General features: G+C 41.0%; 1 protein-coding gene and 1 long non-coding RNA gene across 2 annotated transcripts in view; both read left to right on the forward strand.

Annotated features, from left to right (window-relative positions):
• LOC310986485 overlaps nt 1–19,540 on the forward strand; it is a 252,456-nt gene that overhangs the window by 161,724 nt on the left and 71,192 nt on the right. The gene's annotated exons all lie outside the window — the stretch shown is intronic.
• On the forward strand, nt 136–9,956 carry c1galt1lb (core 1 synthase, glycoprotein-N-acetylgalactosamine 3-beta-galactosyltransferase 1, like b; the record flags this gene model as incomplete). Its single annotated transcript, XM_083971157.1, has 4 exons — nt 136–1,057; nt 1,645–1,976; nt 7,105–7,769; nt 9,558–9,956. Exons 2-4 carry the CDS (start codon nt 1,715–1,717, stop codon nt 9,954–9,956), a joined length of 1,326 nt encoding a protein of 441 aa, XP_083827283.1. The 5' UTR covers nt 136–1,057; nt 1,645–1,714.

Consider the following 19,540-nt stretch of genomic DNA (forward strand, 5'->3'; position numbering starts at 1 on the left):
CTTTACAGAAAACACATTTAGTTGCTTTCAAATCCAAAACTCACTGCAGCACGGCAGCAGCACCACGCACGCACGGTGCTTTTCTTTTGAAAAGCTTGACCGGAAGTAGCCCTTGGTGCGCGCACACACACGAAGTAGTAGTAGTGCGGTCAGTTGACTCGCTCGGTGTAGTTTACACGGCGGCGCTGTGGGAGGATTTAACGTCGGTGTCTCGGTCTGGCCTCTACCGGATTTTATTTTCATTTTTATTCATTTTTTTTAACCGAACCAAAGGGCGTTTCCGAGTCTCGGCTCATCGCTCGTGCTCGACCCGTTAAGTTAACTGTCACTGTGACGTTTCCGTTAGCTCGGTTCTATGGTTGACTTGGCAGGGGGAAAAGACCCTCGAAGTTAACGTTAACGTTAGCAGCAGCAGCAACGTTCTGTGGTTGACTCGGCAGGAGAAATTAAAAGACCCTCGAAGTTAACGTTAACGTTAGCAGCAGCAGCAGCAACGTTCTATGGTTGACTGACTCGGCAGGAGGAAAAGACCCTCGAAGTTAACGTTAACGTTAGCAGCAGCAGCAGCGTTCTATGGTTGACTCAGCAGGAGAAAAAGACCCTCGAAGTTAACGTTAACGTTAGCAGCAGCAGCAGCAACGTTCGTCGACCGAATAACGGACTACCGGGGTCAGCTAACGGCTAAGTTAACGGCTCTTGCTGCTGCTGCTGCCGGGTTAAAGAGCGACATTAGATTAGAAGATAGTTTTTAACACATATGTGCCATTTTTAGTTGATGTTTTTTCTTTTTTCTTTGATAATCTGGCTGCCTGTAACCGTTAGCAACGGTTCGGAGCGGCTAGCCGAGCCGAGCTAAACTAGGGCAGCGAGACTGGGTCCATGTTGTATCCGTGTTACCTCCTCGGTTAGGTAGGTAGGTAGGTAGGTAACGTTAGGTAACTGTTCTGTTAGGTGGGTAAAAGTTGACGTTTCCTTTCCGCTCTGATGGAGTAGCAGTGGCAGTGGCTGATAAGAAAAAGCTGCTATGGTGTCTTCTGCTGCTGCTGCGGAACAGCTGGTGAGTAAGTAAACTAACGTTACCACACCTTCAACAACTAACAACAGCAATACGCACTCTTTTTTTTTTTTTTTTTTTTATAACAGTTATAGTTCCCATTTTGTCGTTTCCTCCTCTCTCTCTCTGGCACACACACACACACACTCTCTCTCTCTCTCTCTCTCTCTCTCTCTCTCTCTCTCTCTCTCTCTCTCTCTCTCTCTCTCTCTCTCTCTCTCACACACACACACACACACACACACACACACAGAGAGTGAGGGTATGATATATATATTTTTTTTCTATCTACTTTTGTGTTTCATTGGTACAGTCGAGAGCTTGTTTTTTTTTTGCATTTCACTGCACTGTTTTTTAACCTTGGTTTTAGTTTTGCATGTGACCAATAAACGTATCTATCTATCTATCTATCTATCTATCTATCTATCTATCTATCTATCTATCTATCTATCTACACACATACATATACCAGCGTTTGCAGCTGCACAAATGTGTTGGTGAACTTGTTGGGGGAAACTTTTTTTTTTTAATTATCATTCTCCTCCTCCTTTTCTTCTTCCTCCTCCCATCTTATCTTATCTGATCTGCAGCACTTTCCAAGTTGAAGAAGAAGCCCTGACAGAGAGACAGACAGCTCATCTGATCTGATCTGATCACAACATGAAGGCCCTCGGCTCCAGGTTTTCCTTCTACGCAGGCTTTGTGGTGGGAACCTTCACGCTGTACGTGTTTCTGCGGCAGCTGTGGTTCGAGAGGACGGTGTCGGTCCAGCAGCCTGGCGGCGGGGGCGGTGGCCTCCTCTTCAGCAGCCTCCACCATGACGACCACGAGCACGACCACCAGCTGCAGATGGAGGAGGACAAGAAGGTCTGGAAGAAGGAGAGATCTGCTCTGTTCAACCTGAAGCACCCTCATCACACAGGTACGGTCATATTAATATGGAAGCTACATGGACACCACATATTCAATTATATCCATTATAGCCATTTCCTTACAGAGGACATGACAGATGATGATATTAGAAGGCAGAAAAATGTATGTATGTGCAGGCTAAAATACTATTGCTCGCAGGTTTCATTCGTGTACAGATGACGTTAAAATATCTCTGTTCAAAGCTCTGTACTTTACACCACTGTACACAGCATACCTGTGGGTTAACTACAAGAAAGCAAGCATGAAAAAATGACAGGTTGCGTATAACGATGCATTAAGAATCCTACTTTAAAGACCTCGATGGCAGAGTGCGAGCGAAATGTTTGTAAATGCCTCAGAAAACCAGATAATTAACAGTTTGGTCCACATCAACTGCAGTTCCACCAGGTATCAATCTCTGTTCTGGAGACACTGCTACAGTTGTCTATTTTTAACTTTATAGTAATTTCTATTTTTGATATCAGTGATGTAAATCCCTATCTCTATGTCTTAGCTCTATTCTCTTTTATTGTCCGAAATAAAGATATATCATTCATTTTACTATTAAAGTGAATTTTACTATTAAAGCAAATTTACCTCAGTAGATAAATAGTAATAATGTTGTGACGGATTATTCCCACACTGTGCAGCCTACAGTACCTGTGACACCATACATAAGGGAACTTGCTTAGTCACACTTACGTAAATTCAAGGATCAAATGCTGCCATACTACTTTCTTTTTTTTTTCTTGTGACCGGACCTTCTTGAGTCACTAGATCAAATTTCCGCCTCCATTATATTTGACGCTCTTGTGTACATACCAAAGTACACAACACTCATCCAGACGTCCAGCTGCTCCGACCCTCTACATTTCCAAAGTAAAGTTTCTTTACTGAAACACAATCAGTGACACACAGACTCGTTTTATTTACAGAGTATTTTTGTAACTCTGTGTGCCTGGAAGCAGGAATAAAGTTGCACCATAAACTGCAGTAAAACCCGGAACAATCCAGGTGCATTTACTCTTATTTTTTAATATGTAACCATTAAGTGACAACCGCTGAGATTGAAATCTATTTCCTGAGAAAGCAGCAGCGCACGACACGTCATAAAATCATTCAAACATTTCCCTTTGCTTCAGAAAGTCTCTGTGAACATGTTGAAAGAACGAATGACAGAATTACAGTAGATTAGACCTGGATTATCTTTCTGTCTATCAAATTTGACTCATGGAAATCAGCATATTATTATTATATAGTAGTAGTGTTGTACAAATTATTTAGTGCATAATCCAAGTAAGAAATACTTACCAGAGCCACTTGAATAGGATCAAACAACTGTTAATTTCCAACAGTCCATATATCATCTGTCATGAAAAGCAAACAGAACTCGATGTGCCTGTATCGCCATGGTGCCCAGCAGAAGTTGTTTGACTTCATTTTAGCCATTGATATCTATGCGTCAGATAACCACAGCACACCCATGCAAACACAAGTTATTTTCCGGGGAAACGACTTCACAGAGTGAAAAAATACCTGAAAATTATTATTTCATTTTCGGCTTCGAGCAAAGGACAAAAAAGAATAATGTGCATTATTATTATTATTATTATTATTATTATTATTAAGAACTAGTAATGTTGTATCAGAATAACTGCACATTATTTTGATAATATGTCGTACCTTTATGCTAAGAGGATACACAAAAAAAAAAAAACGGTTATTTCCCTGAGACGTCCTCGTTTGGCAGCGTCCACATTTCTCTACAGACGCAACAGATGCAGTGACGAGTCCACAGAGCTTCCAATGAAAAGACCAGATGTTTGAATTTATAAAAAAAAAGAAGGAAAACGAGTCACAGATTTTTCTCCACAGATTTATTTAGCTTCTTTGAGTTGTTTCTTCTTTATAGTGCCCTGTAGCATCATGTTTACACACATAACTGTTTTTCTAAGCTTCGATGTGATGATGATGATGTTTGCCTCCGGCCTGGGTGGATCTCTGGCTTCTAGTTTGTTAATGAAATGAGCTGCTACAATGTAATGTGTAGATCAGAGGTTAATATGAACCTGTTTATTTGAATAGCTTAGTATTGAATGCACAATAGAAAGGTGTTTTTATACTTGGCACTGGGCCCAGTTATTATAAAACACAGCTTTAGGCTATACATTATACAGTAGGAAGTTCCTGCTACCGTATATTATAAAATATTTTTAATATCTATAAAAATATGACCAATTATTAATCCGCCAGGGGAAGTGTTTGAAATATTCAAGTCATTAATTGTCACCGATACCAAATGTTTAAGTTAATTTTAATCTTTTTTTTTTTTTAATTACAAATGACACTCTAGCATTTAAACTCCTACCAGTTCAATGTTACATTAGATAAATGCACCAGTATCTGAGCATTCACCTTTATTTTGGTGCACATATCTGCCGACACGTTCATACATAATCTTTTTTTTGGAAAGTGACGGTATTTAGGAATCTTTGCGATCGATTAATTGTAGCGATTAATACCTGCTCCATCTCTCCTTGGTCTGAACAACATAGAAGACTCTGGTGTAGATGAATGAAACAGGAGGTCATTCATGTGTATTATGATCATTGGATATCGATTTATTAGGGAGGGAACAGTTCACTTGTCTCAGTTCAGGATGTGTTTGTGTTTTTCGGTTCAGGGCAAACAAAAGAAAAGGCCTTGTGCCAAACAATAACCATAGAATTGGAAAAAAAATAATCTAATCTAATGTTTTGGTTATCGTTTGGATCGGAGGTGGAGTGTTGCGTGTGTGTCGGCGTCAGGTGTAAAATGAGGAGGAAGGAAGAAGAGCGAGAGGATCGCCTCGGTGTCTGTGACCTGGTGATGACGAGTGCGATAAGATATGAAAAAAAAAATTGAAGAGAAAACTGCAAACACCGTGATACTTCTGTTGGCTCAAACACGGATGTCTGTGATGCACAAACACACAGAAAGCATCACGGACATCCGCTGGCGAACCATCGATACTGATGTGAGTTGTGCTCAGAGTTACTGTAAATGCAACGAACCCTCACAGGTAGAAAGTCAAAAAAACTTCCTCAAAAACCTGTTCAACCTGCACACGAGGAAATATTTTAATGTGATAACATCCAGAGGGAAGTTTCCAGCCTGTGAACCGTCCTCACATTCTTTCTGCAGCTGATTATTTGTTGTTGAGAATGAGATGTCAGAGTGTAAATTAACACGGTGCTAATTAATTAGGCTTTCCACCGTTCGGATCGGCCAATGTTTAGATTTTATGCAATTTGTGTGATTGGCCGTAACGTCTTAATTCACCGATCGGATCGATACCTTTTGCAGATGGCTTGTGTTTTTTTTTTCTGTCTCATTTACTCGGCACTGACGTGTTTGTTTGCTAGTAACGACGATGTTGCTAGGTAATGATTCAAGATTCAAAAAACTTTATTGCCCATCACAAATTGGCAGGGCTCAAAACATAAACGCCACAGAGACATAAAACACATAAAACACCAATTTGTTTTGCTTCAGGCTTGTCACGATACCCGAATTTCAGTAGTCGATACCAATACCAGTCAATTTCAACATTTCTCAATCCTTTCTCAATACCACGATTATAAAAAAGAAAACAGAACCCATGTGCTTCTAAATTCATTAGGCTATGTTATTTAAAAACAAAAAAACCCCACTGTGCTTCAACAACTGCACAGAATTTAAAGAGCAGCAGAAACATGAAGTAAGAACAGAGTTAAAATGGTAAATATGGCTCAACACAAACAGAAAGTCATGTAGTCGTTACTTTGATCCTTCAAGTTGCTCAACAAGTGAACTGTTGTTCTCATTCCTTCACTTTAACGCTGTTTCACACTGTGACACAGTCTTGTTTTGTTCTGTGGTTTTCATATGACGATGCAGTCTCCTTCCCCCGGGGGACAATAAAGTAGATCTTATTTCATTTCATTTCATTTCATAACCTTTATTTAAACTTGGAGATATATTGAGTAACCTCATTTACAATACAGCCGAGATGAAACACAAAACGTATGAGGACAGAAGACAAAACATTTGAAACATACAAAAGCATAACAGAATACCAGAAGTTAAAGATGACAAGGACAAATTGAAACATACAGTAAGTGTAGTTAAAAGCAGGAGCAGTTAGAGGTAAAATAAGATGTAGTTATGGATTTAAATGGTCCTATTGATAAAAGTGAGGTAATATAAGATGGTAAGAGACCAGTGAGAGCTTTAAAAATAAATGAAATCCAGTGTCGATCACGCCTGTTACGGTAGATAGTGAGGGAATACAGGTCACAGTGATGAGTGTTGTAGATGTTGCCTGGAATAAACGTCTGTCCGTCCTGGGTGAGGGATCCCTCCTCTGTTGCTCACCCTGAAGTTTCTCCTGGTTTTCCCTGTTAAAAGGGTTTTCCATGGAGTTTTTCCTCAGTGGATGTGAGGGTCTACGGGCAGAGGATGTTGTTGTTATGGGATGTAAAGCCCTTTGAGACAAACTGTTGGTAAAAACGGGCTATACAAATAAAATTGCCTTGCCTTGCCTAATAAACCTCAGGGCTGAAGTGGATGTAAAGTTGTAGCTGATGCGTGCCTGTATAATAGTCTAAATAGTCTAAAACTGACATAAAAGTTGCCTCAATAAGTTTCTTCCTGCAGTGAAAGGGACATGATGATTTGTTTCTGTAGAAAAAAACTATTTTTTGTCTTAGTTTAAAGCAGAAGTAAGCGATCTGGTGGTTTTGTCTAACTTCCTGTCAGCAGATGGAGTTAGCAGTCCCCGCCCTCGTCCCTACGTCACCACATTCACGCGCATCCCTTGGCTGCACACACAGAGAGGACTGCCCCTTTATGCCGTTCTCTCTCCTCATTGGATAAAGGTTGTAGGATACAAGGAAAGTTTTCTCCTGGGCTCAGAGCAGAGCAGAGTGACTGACAGACCCGTGTTTCATACCAAACACTCTATAGAAGTGATTGCTGTCGGAAGATACAACTATTTAAGACTTATATTAACACAAACATTCAGCTTACTTCTGCTTTAACTACCAGATTAGATACATGATGTTTGAAGGGGGTTTTATCCATCTCATCTGATCTCTTAACGCTCCGTGTTTCCCCAGGTGAGGACAGCCGCATGGCCGACGACCTGTACAAGAAGGTGCGCATCCTGTGCTGGGTGATGACGGGTCCCAGCAACCTGGAGAAGAAGGCGCGGCACGTGAAGACCACGTGGAGTCGCCACTGCAACGTGGTGGTGTTCATGAGCTCGGTGGACGACCCGGACTTCCCCACGGTGGGCCTGGGCACCAAGGAGGGCCGGGACCAGCTGTACTGGAAGACCATCCGGGCCTTCCACTACGCCTACGAGCACCACATCGACGAGGCCGACTGGTTCCTCAAGGCCGACGACGACACCTACGTCATCGTCGACAACCTGCGCTGGGTCCTGGCCAACCACACGCCGGAGGAGCCCATCTACTTCGGCCGGCGCTTCAAGCCGTACACCAAGCAGGGCTACATGAGCGGAGGGGCCGGCTACGTGCTGAGCAAAGAGGCGCTGCGCCGCTTCGTGGAAGGCTTCAAGAGCAAACAGTGCACGCACACGACCTCGGTGGAGGACCTGGCCATGGGGCAGTGCATGGAGAAGATGGGCGTGCTGGCCGGGGACTCGAGAGACACGGCGCACCGCGAGACCTTTCACCCCTTCGTCCCCGAGCAGCACCTCACCGCCAAGTTCCCCAAGAGCTTCTGGTACTGGAGCTACTGCTACTACCCAATCTCAGAGGCAAGTGACAACTTAAAACTTTCTTTTCTTTTACTTTTACTACCCAATCTCAGAGGCAAGTGAGAACTTCAAACTTTATCTATTTTCTTTTCTTTTACTTTTACTACCCAATCTCAGAGGCAAGTGAGAACTTAAAACTTTATCTCTTTTAGGGATGTCACGATTACTTGTTTTCACAATTAATCGTGGTATTTAACGCCACAATTATTTAATCGTAAAGATTCCTAAATACCGTTACTTTCCCAGAAAGATGATGTTGGAACCATATCGGCAGATGTGCGCAAAGATAGACAGATACTGGTCCATTTAACTAACGTAACATTGAATTGGTAGGGATTTAAATGTTAGCGTCTCATTTTTAATAAAAAAAAAGCAAAACAAAACAAAAAACTATTAAAATGAACACAAATATTTGGTATAGACGACAATTTATGACCTGAATATTCCAAACACTTCCCCTGGGGGGTTAATAATTGGTCATATATTAAAAGATACTTGAAATATTTTGTGTAAACAATGAGTAATGTAATTATATTTTGACTATATTTTTACACATTCATAGTGTTGTGAAATTAATTAGTGCATAATAATCGTGATAATCGTAACACCGTGATTATTTCTCTGACAATAATCGTACCAAGAAAATGTATAATCGTGACATCCCTAATCTATTTTCTTTTCTTTTACTTTTACTACCCAATCTCAGAGGCAAGTGAGAACTTAAAACTTGATCTATTTTCTTTTCTTTTACTTTTATTTGCTCTTGCTTTTAACTCTGTTTTTAGTGTTTTGTTTGTTTTTATTCTGTTTTATGCTTCTTCTTTTTTTAATGTTTTGTCTTTATGTAAAGCACATTGAGTTGCCTTGGTATGAAATGCGCTATATAAATAAAGATGCCTTGCCTTGCCTTGCAAGTGACGCGCTACGGCGCCGCAGCTCCGTCAATATTTGAAGAGATAATATTTGTCGGCTTAGCGGCGCTTGTTGGTTAACAGAGATAATGTTGCATTGTTTGCTTTAAAACCGGTTCAGGACGATTTGACAGTGGATTGTCGACAGTAACAACGTGTCTTTGTTTGATGTGGTTTGGCCGGGGAGAGTTTGTTTGTTGTGTAAACTGAAAATGATTCAAGTGTTTCTTTTAAAGCAGAAGTAAGCGGAATGTTTGTGTCAATATAAGTCTTAAAGGGATAGTAGCATTTTTTTTAAAGTGGGGTTGTATGTATGATCTACAAATAGCCCCTAAGTACTTTAATTGCAGTAGAAGACTCTCTGCACTCCTCCCGTTAGCAACGCCAGCCCATAATAGCCCTGCCCAGAGATTTACAACATACAGTGTTGTGAACAGACCCAAAGAAACGGCCTATTTTCACGGCCTAAAAGAGGTTTTACCTGAAAAAAAAATACACAGTTCCATTGTTCACTATATAAATAATAATAATTTTATTCTATTTTACAGTTTTTTTTACTCTTTTTTATTGTTATCTTTCTCCTATTTCTATCCTGCATTTTATTCTATTCTGTTTTATAAAATTGTATTGTTGTTAAAAAGTTGTTATTTTATTGATCTGTTTTCTATTGCTATATTTTATTTTTCTTGTTGTTTTTAATCTTCGTGCATTAGTCTCCTTGCTTTTCTTGTTTTACCTCCTATATATATATATTGTTCAGTCAAAATGTAAAGCACTTTGAACGGCATCTATTTGCTTTGAAAGGTTCTATATAAATAAAATTTGATTGATACATCCCTATCATCATCATCTTCTTATTCTTCTTTTTCCTCCTCAGGGTCCAAGCTGCTGCTCTGACGTGTCGGTGTCGTTCCACTACGTCGACGCCGCTCACATGTATCTGTTGGAGTATTACACCTATCACCTGCGTGCCTTCGGCTACCGCTACCGCTACCAGCCCCCGACCCCGCCGGGTTTCACCCTGGAGCAGTCGGGGTCCTGGGGCACGGCCGACATCCAGGAGGAGGAGGGGGTGGTGGTGGGGAAGAGAGGAGGAGGAGGAGCAGCAGGAGGAGGAGGAGGAGGAGGAGGAGGAGGAGGAGCAGCAGGAGGAGCAGGAGGAGGAGAGGGGGAGGAGCTGTCCAGGACTGTGAAGGGTCAGGACTCGGACGCCCCCCCTGCAGCAGCGGCTAAAGACCCTCCCGTCGCCTCGGTGGATAAAAAAATAACTAACTAACTTACAGAGAAGAAGTTTTTTTTTTGCTTTTTATCGACGGCTTCTTCATCCTCGGCTCATATTTCTACAGAAAGACTTGGATCACACAACACGAGAGTCAGGACTTTATTAACCTCGCGTCGTCGAAGGTTTCTGGAAGCGTTGGTTGGTCGTCGAAACGTTTTTCTCTCTGAACGGTTTGAGTTTGGAAAAATGGTACGAAACCGAACTGAACTGAAGCAGCCAATCGATCGTCTCAACTGTTGCAGAAAAAACAGTGTGAAAGAATCCCTGTCACCAACTTTAAAGGAACCATACGTTGGTTTTTAAGTCGTTGTGGTGAAGCTGCTTAATTAATTAATTAATTTGTATGATTAATTAACCAACCAGATGATATTTGATCAAAGTGCCTCGCCTGGTGCGTCCAGTGGGAAATGGAGAATTTAGTTGTTGACCAGTGTTTTTGTTAAAGTCCGACTCCCCCGTGTCGGAGTAAATCCTTCTTATCTGGTCGGACGCTGCAGGGACGTTATGAAAATGATTATTATTATTATCATTATTATCATTATTAATCAGCTGTTATTTAATTAGAGCTCTATGAAGATTAATCTGATGAAAAACGTCTCATTTATTGTCTCAAATCTTCAGCTTTGATTTCAGTTTCAGTTCAGTTTAAATGAGGAGGGACTGCAGCTGATCATTCATTTCTATTAATTAACATTGATTACCGATTTTCTTCTTGATCAGTTTCAGTTTTGGTTTGTAAAAAATGTCAGAAATCAGTGAAAACTAAAGATTTCCTAAAGCCTGAGGTGACGATCAATAACCAGTCAAATAAAATGTTTACTATCAGATCGGAGGGAAGTTTTAATGTTTAACGGTTAATAATTGCACATATCGTTCTGTTCAGCCACTAATCGATTGATAATTAATGATCATTCCCACTCTGTGAAAAAAAAAACCCTGTCAAAAAGTCTTTATTTGCACAGATGATTGAATCAATAAACCGATCATCATCGTCTCGTCACCGTCCAGAACATTTCAAACCCCAAACTACAAAACACTCAGTTGTTTTTATGTCCGTAGATTAAAAAGTCCACGTGACTAAATAATGAATTAATAATATTATAATATATTAATTAATTAATTAATTAATATGATCCAGCCAAAGAGACTGAGGACAGAAAGAAAAGAAACTATAATTTATAAAAGTGAATAATGCAGAGACTGTTGATGTATTGATGACAGTCGGTGTGTGTGAGTGTGTGTGTGTGAACAGGTATTGATCCTTCCTGAGAGTAAACACACCTTCATTATCCCAGCTGCATATGGCAATAAAGCGGATTTAACATTTAAAAGCTAAGTTTCACTCTCCAGAATTAACATTGTAGATATCAATAACATCTTTCTGACTGGTCCTAATTACATTTTTTATAGTTGGATTTTTTATTCCAGATATCTATAATTCAGTTTTGCCTCTAGTCAAAAAGAACATTTCAGATCCACAACTACGTTCTTCCTATAGGACAAATGACGTCACTTTAACCATTCATGTGTATGGGGTTTGTCATCACAGATATCTACAATTCAGTTGCAGATATCCACTATGTGAATTACAGATATCTGTAACTGAATTACGACTAGTACGAATTCCAGTTTGAGATATCTACAACGTCATTTCACCTAGTCAAAACTTAATTACAGATATCCGAAAAGGGACATGTAGATATCTTTAATTGAGGTGAATTAAAGATATCTGTAACTGGAATTATGACTAGTCAGAATCAAATTGTAGATATCTCAAACTGGAATTCGTACTAGTGGTAATTCAGTTACAGATATCTGTAATTCACATAGTGGATATCTGCAACTGAATTGTAGATATCTGTGATGACAAACCCCATACACATGAATGGTTACAGTGATGTCATTTGTCCTATAGGAAGAACCTAGTTGTGGATCTGAAATGTTCTTTTTGACAAGAGGCAAAACTGAATTACAGATATCTACAACTCATATCCAGTTTGGCTGTTAAATGTTAAAATGGCTTGTTGTCATAGCTGCACACAGCTGGAGGTTCGTCCTGGTTCTTCCTCACACATCTGGACCTGAACCGCCCCACCCACCCCTCCTCCCCCAGTCGACTCATTAGCTCGTGCCTTGTAGATTGAGATTGTTTGAGCCGCCGGCTGCACACACATGCACACACACACACACACACACGCCTTTTGCACTGTGACGAGAGCGACAACCTGAAGTGAATCCCTCCAATGTAACGATGTCCGTGTGGCCTTTGGGAATCCAGCTGTTTTGAGCAGCTGGCTTTTTGTTTTTCTTTGTTTTGTTTCTCTCTTTTCTTGTTTCTCTGAGTAGGTCTCGATGTTTTTCTTTTATGCAATTGGAATTTAATGAATATTGTGTATTTTTCTTTAAATCATGGGGGCGAAGCCAGATCTATTTTTTGTTTGCAGGGTTCCTACACAAGTATGGAAAAGTATGGAATTTGATTTTATACATTTCAGGGTCGGGAAAAGTATGGAAAATGGAAACTATTGTATGGAAATATATTTATCTTAATACTTATCGGGGGGTTAGTCTTTACGTGAAGTTATTTGGGTTGATTATTTTGTACGCGCTATTAGCTACACTCTCCTGGAAATTATTTGGTGACATAACGGCGTCTAATTACTCAAATGTCACAAATTTATTTGAATTTTTTTTACCGTGAAGTCTGGAAATTAGGGTCTGGATGGAAAAAGTCAGGAATTTTGACATTTCAAATGTGTAGGAACCCTGTGTTTGTTTGTTTTGTAGTCGGCACATTTGTGTGTGTTTTTTTTTCTTTTCTTTTCTTTTCTTCACCACTTTGTCGGAGAGCTAATGTCACGAGAGAGAGAGAGTTAAAACCAAATACAGGAATCAAACTGAACATATTTGTAATTTACATAAAAATCAAATGCACTTTTAAGTGTTAAAATTGCAGTTTTTATTCTTTATTTTCTATTTTGTTTAACCACTTAAACCAGGGGTGTCAAACGCATTTTAGTTCAGGGGCCGGACCGGTAGAATAACAGCATAATAACCTGTAAATACAAAGAACTTAGAATTTTTTCCCTTTGTTTTAGTACATTATTAAAGCAGAAGTAAGCGATCCGGTCGTTTTGGCTAATGCTGCGTTCCAGGCAGGCTTTTGAAACCGTAAATTACAGCTTCAAGTCACAACTTACGACTTTGTAGCGTTTCAGGCAACCCACTCGTGTTTCTCCGACCTGTTTTACCTGTGAAAGTCACTATAACGGCCACTCGTAACTTCTGACCCGTGAACTCGTACCAGATCGAACTGGTACGACTTCAGAGGTCGGAAAAACACGAGTTACGAGTTGCCTTGAACGCACCATAACTTCTTGTCAGCCGATGGAGTTAGCAGCCCCCGCCCTCGTCATGGATCTATTGGTCCTCGTCCCTACGTCACCACATTCACGCGCATCCCTTGGCTGCACACACAGAGAGGACCGCCCCTTTATGCCGTTCTCTCTCCTCATTGGATAAAGGCTGTAGGATACAAGGAAAGTTTTCTCCTGGGCTCAGAGCAGAGCAGAGTGACTGACAGACCCGTGTTTCAGACCAAACACTCTATAGAAGTGATTGCTGTCAGAAGATATAACTATTTAAGACTTATATTAACACAACAATATCACTTACTTCTGCTTTAATATTCTTTTACAAAACTTGAACAACCTGAAATTTCTTGGTAAAAATCTGTGCAATTTCAACTTTTCACACTTGAATTGAATTCATCCTGAGGGCCTGATTGTTTGACACCTCTGACTTAAACCTTTGATTCTCCGTGGTTGTTGAAGTTGTATGAGGCGACGATGATGATGATGATGATGATGATGATGATGATGACGCCTATAAAAATGCCTTTTTGTAAAAGTGTTTCCTTCTGCACATGAGCACAGAGCATGTTCAGTCCAGTTTGAACCAAATCAGCATGTTCTTGTTCTTCTTCTTGTTCTTGTTCTGTTGAAGTTCCTGCACATGTTTATTATTTACGTTAAAGGGAGATTCCGGCCTTTTGGGACTTTTCAGCAGCAGAAGAAGACGAAGACGATCACAACGAAGTCTCTGCCCAAAAACCGAACACACGTCGTCACATCTTGTTTCTGTGACTTCTTCTGAAACTTCTCTTAAACTTTCCTTTTGAAGATTTGACTAAAGAGAAAACTGTACAGTATTCTGTATTTATATTTCAGATTTATGTATTTATGTTGGTATTGAAGCATGAGTCGAGTCGAGTCGATGCTCTGTTGACTTCCTGTGTGTGTGTGTGAATGAGTGAGTGTGTGTGTGTGTGTGTGTGTGAGCAGGTTGTTTCTTTTCTGTGAACAGTACTTTAATCATTACCAATAAATACATATTTTATTGTACATTTTTTTGTCTTTTAGTCTACTTGCCAACAATGAGTACCCGGAAATGTTGAGTACCCCAAAGTTTTATGTTAGAAATAGATAGTATGGGTCCCCAGTATTCAGAAACTGCCGGATGCTAACTTATATATTGGGCAATTAGCATAACTAGAAAAAGCATTTCCAAAAATGGAAATGGTGTGAATGCTGAAAGCCATTGCTGAACCATGCTGAATTAGCAGAATAAATTGACAAAGACATGCGGAATGGCATACAAGAAACATGTCCAAGGAAGGAATTGAACCCTCAACTTCTGTACATCAGCCCACTGATCTAACCACTTCACCATAGTTACATTCAATGAGAGAAGAGTAAAAGAAATCCCTGTATAAGAGGCTCACTGACTTCTGAAGAGAGGTTGAGACTTTGATGAATGTGAGATTTTTCAATGATGCTTAAAAAAAAGAAAGAAAAGAGTATAAATGAGCCATTAGAAGTTTGTCTACAGATCAGAATTTGAATGAAGTCTCTAGCAGAAAGTACGACATGAATGAGGCAGGAATCGAACCCATGACCTCTTCATCAATAAACCTTTACTCTGCCACAGAGAGCACACACATGAGGATGTTGTCATTGATTGTAATGTGATGATGTGCTGCAAACTGTGGCACTAGGAATGAATGAGTCTCTTAACGAACACCTGTAACCAATTGAGGGTGGGGGAGGGGAGCAGAATTCAACATAACATAACAAGATTGCTCCCCTTGGATTCGAACCAGTGACCTTGAAGTTGGCAAACAGCCACCTTAACCACTACACTACAGTGGAGTTGTGCAGAGGAGAGGTTGAGACTTTGATGAATGTGAGATGTTTCAATGATGCTTAAAAAAAAGAAAGAAATGAGCCACAACGAGTAAGTAGAGGACTTTTTTGTGAAAATAGTGCAAGCAGTGATCACCATACAAATGGTTGACCAAGGTAGGAATCAAACCCACAATCTCATGGTCAGAAGACTTTGACTTTGCCTCTAGGCCACAGTATACACACAGTTGCAATGACTGTTGTCTGTTGATGAGCTGCACTCTGTCTCACTCTGAAGTTAACGAGCCCAAAGCTGCACCTGTTGGAAACACACTGTGTCAACACCAAGAAAGCTTGAGAGTCAAGCTTGAATGACTTATAATGAAAATTTCTGTGAATTTCAGGCTGAGAGCAGCAGTTTCAACATGAAGCAAGTTATCAGAAGTCAACAGAGGACGACTGGGAAAATAATTCACTATAATTGTTGTTGAGGCAAGATTTGAACCAGCAACCTTCAGGTCTTCAGCCCAGCAAGCTAGCCACTAGGCTACACACAGTATGTGAGGGGCAAAGAAAACCTTTAATAAGAGGATCACTGGCTTCTGCTTAAAAAAAAAGTAAGGAAAGTGCAGAAATTAGCCACACCAAGTAAGAAGAGGACTTCTTTGTGAGCTGTGACTATTTTTTGGTGAATTAAAATGAATTAAAAAGCACTTAACAGCAAGTTACAAAGTTGAGCTCCTTCTCCTGCTGCTTTCAGCATTCACACTAATTAGGGCCACGGACCATCGCACCGGGCACTGGTCCCTACAGCTATGAAATTGCTGCAGGGACCAGTGCCAAAGCCCGGGCACTACTGTTATTGTGTGGATTTTTTCTTCCATACAATATTATAACTATTGTTATTCAAATCTTTATTAGTGTGAATGCTGAAAGCACTATTGTTATTCAAATCTTTATTCTCTTTTTTTTATTTTTCTTCTGTTCGGCCAAAACGTGCAGCTTTTTCTGGACTTTATCGGATGTATTCAAATTTTTCATACTTTTTATACTTTTTCAAATATTTAACTTATTCTGATTTTTTTTTTCCCCCATAGAGAATGCATTGGAACAGTCTTCAAACTCTTCAAATCTTCTTACTTATTTCAGCCACTAAAGCTTCACCATACTTTCTGCTAGAGACTTCATTCAAATTCTAAGCTGTAGACAAACTTTTTAAGTGTTCCTCTATGACTCAGCTTATTGATATCTTCAACAGTTTCTGATATTTGGCAGTTTTAAAATCACTAAGTTTTTTGACAAAATCCAACTTTATAATGGGTGTGTGTTGCGTCTAACGAGCAGAGCTAGAGTGGTGACATTGTCAGCCAGAGTGGAGAGAGGCAAAAAAACATTCTAGAGTTTTTTCTGGCTAAACTGTCAGCACGGCCACAAATTAAACTCTAGACATTTCTTTCAAAGGAGGTTAAATCGAAAGCAACTGGACTTAGTTGTTTGTCTAGGAAGACGTTTCACCTCTCATCCAAGAGGCTTCATCAGTTCATGTACGCAGCTAACCAGGCTGGGACTGGTCCAACTATCTGGTGTGGAGACTCACTATTTAACCTCTTGTGTGGGCGTTTCACAAGGGTGATGATGTCACTGGTTCCCTTTTGTGCTCCAAGTGCCAACGACAGTCGTTGGAGTGACAGTCGTTGGTGGGAAGTTGGTTTCGACTTCGTTAGTGCCCTATTGTGTTCTAACGACAGTCATTGGAGTCACTTGCCACTTGTGAACAGTGGTTGTTCACACTTGTCTTCTGGATAAAATTCTGGTCAAAAATGCAAAGAGACTTAGATAATAATTTAAAATATTTTTTAAAACTGTTAGAAAATATTAAAGCAGCAAATTAGAACTGTAGTTTATCACTGAGACCGGACTGAACCAGACTGGTGTGACCTGATCTGATCCGGACCTGACTGGACTCAAATAAACTTCTCAGGTTGAGTTGTCCTCATGCAGACACAGAGCAGGAGCTGTCCACTTCCTGTCTCATTGTTTTGACTTTTCATCACAGTTTGAAATGAGCTTCCATCATTTTCTCTGATTTGTTGTACATTTCCCCAAAGTGACGTCTGCAACTGCTTCATACATCAGATATTAATACACAATGTTACTGTTCCCAGCTTTGTCAAGTTTCGTTGTTTTTTATAAATAAAGTTTTTTCCTGCTCGATGTTTCATAGTCCTGGTTTTTGAGTTTTAATACGTCCCTGTGGTTTCCAGCTGGTGGACGGTGTCTCAGAGGAGACACAAAGACCTCAGGTCACCTCATCATAGGAAGTGACGATGTCGGTGTGTAGGAAGTGACCTCAAAGGACACAAAGTGTTGACATAGTGACAACTTTATAATTGAAACTCTGTACATTTTGACATATTTTTAAATGTCATTTGTAAAGTCTTCAAAGTCTATCATCACTGACAGAGGAACACACTGTACACTTCTTATTGGAGTTAAACATGATGCAGGTTGTGTTGTTGAGTCACACTGAGCTGAGTTGACCACAAAACCACAAACCAAACTGGGCCAATCAGACTCAAGTGAACACAGAGACAAACTCCTCTTCTTCCTCTTTTTCATCTAATTCTTCTTCTCTTGTCTTATCGCAGCAGCACAGTCGTACAGTTGTACAGGCACCACAGCGACGACAGAGAATAAGAGGGAAACAGGAAGTAAACTTTAATGGTATTGGTTGATCCATCTGCCTGGGTTGGTGATGGTAAACACACATGCTAGTTACAGATCACTAGCTTTGAGTCCAAGGGCCCTAGTTTCCTAGACCGAGCGAAGTCTAAGCTCAGCGCAGCTTCGCCACGCCAACGAGGCGTGTCCAGGTCCATTTCGCAAGTTTGGTGGGAAGCGCAGTCCGACTCAGCCCAGCGCAAGCCCTCCCCTCGTCCCTCCTACCGGCGCAAACGGCAAAGGGGGAGGAGAGAGGGCGGGAGGGAGACAGGAGGAGGAGAGAAAGGCCGATTCGGATCTTCACCAATCAAATGAGCTCCTCTCCTCACCTTTAACTGCGCGGAGGGCGATGCGCGCTGCAAGTTTGTCATTTTATACTTTGACATGGACGGAGGAAACAGCGACGCCAGAGGCCGAACCTCTCCCAGGAGGAAACAGCTGTTTTGGTCCGGAGGTCCGAGCTCAGAGTGACTGAATAATGAGTTAACTAACATCCTTAATCAGGTTTGATCTGATACACTGAGAACCCCTGCCCAATGTAAGAAACAACAACTAATAAACTAATAAAGAAACTCACATTTATTCAATTCAATTTATTATTCCCTGTGTAAGACAGATGAGAGGTGTAGCCTACACTAATCACAACATAAACAAACACCATGCCGGATGAAATCAGCGTAAAGGACGCGCTCTCTCTCTCTCTCCCTCTCTCTCTCTCTCTCTCCCTCTCTGTCCGTCTCTTTTTTTCTCTTTTTTTTCTGTGATAGAGATGCTGAGTATACTGTAGTAGGCTATATACTGACTATCTGATACTGAGGCAGTGGTGGTGGACTAAGAGAGATGAAGATTTGTGTTTTGTTTTTCATTACGGCTGCCTGATGCGGTCGCTCGCTCTAATGAATTAATAAGTAAATAAATAAATAAAGCGATCATCACAACGGCAGTGCGTAGTCTCAACACGGCAGCGACATGCAGTCATCCACCCTCAGTCCTGCTTTTGGGACACCCACAGCTGCTTTTCAGTGCCAGTTCGTCCCTGCTGTGTTAATTCAGGTGGAGTTTCCATTACGCGCCGACAGCCTTTGATCTCTGCTTTGATCTGACTCAGATGTGACGGGACAATCTATATAGATATAAATTCACGTGTTGATTCCATTAGTTGCATTAAATAGTGGTTATTGTGGATATTTATTGCATTGAAATGTGTCTGGAACTGTGGAGATCTGCCTGTGAGGTCTTGGTGACGTGTGTGCACTGCAGGTCAGTCAGTCAAACTTCCACTGCACCTGCTGCGCTTCGCTCTGCGCTGAGAGTAGACCTGGTTGGAGGTGGCGAGCTTTCAGCGCAACCTCGGTGAGACATTTTCCCACAAAACTTCCACTGCACCAAGCTGAATCTGTGACGCCTCCCCCTGCTGCGCCGCCACGCCTATCTCAGCGCAGCGCAATCTGCCAATCTGCCATTCTGACTTTGCACTAGGCTGCGCTGGTCGAAACTTGCATTAGACCGGCTGCGCTACCTTGCGCCACCTGCGCTGCGCCAGCAAACTAGGGCCCCAAGTGTCTGAAATGCTGAGCACATTCATCAGTTGAGGAGGTTCAGGCTGGTTCTGATGACACCTGAACACCTTCCTTTGGAGGTTCATCATGCAGATCCAACTGGGAGGAGACTCTG

Source organism: Trachurus trachurus (genome assembly GCF_905171665.1).
Source record: "Trachurus trachurus genome assembly, chromosome: 5".
NCBI classification, from domain to species: Eukaryota; Metazoa; Chordata; class Actinopteri; order Carangiformes; family Carangidae; genus Trachurus; species Trachurus trachurus.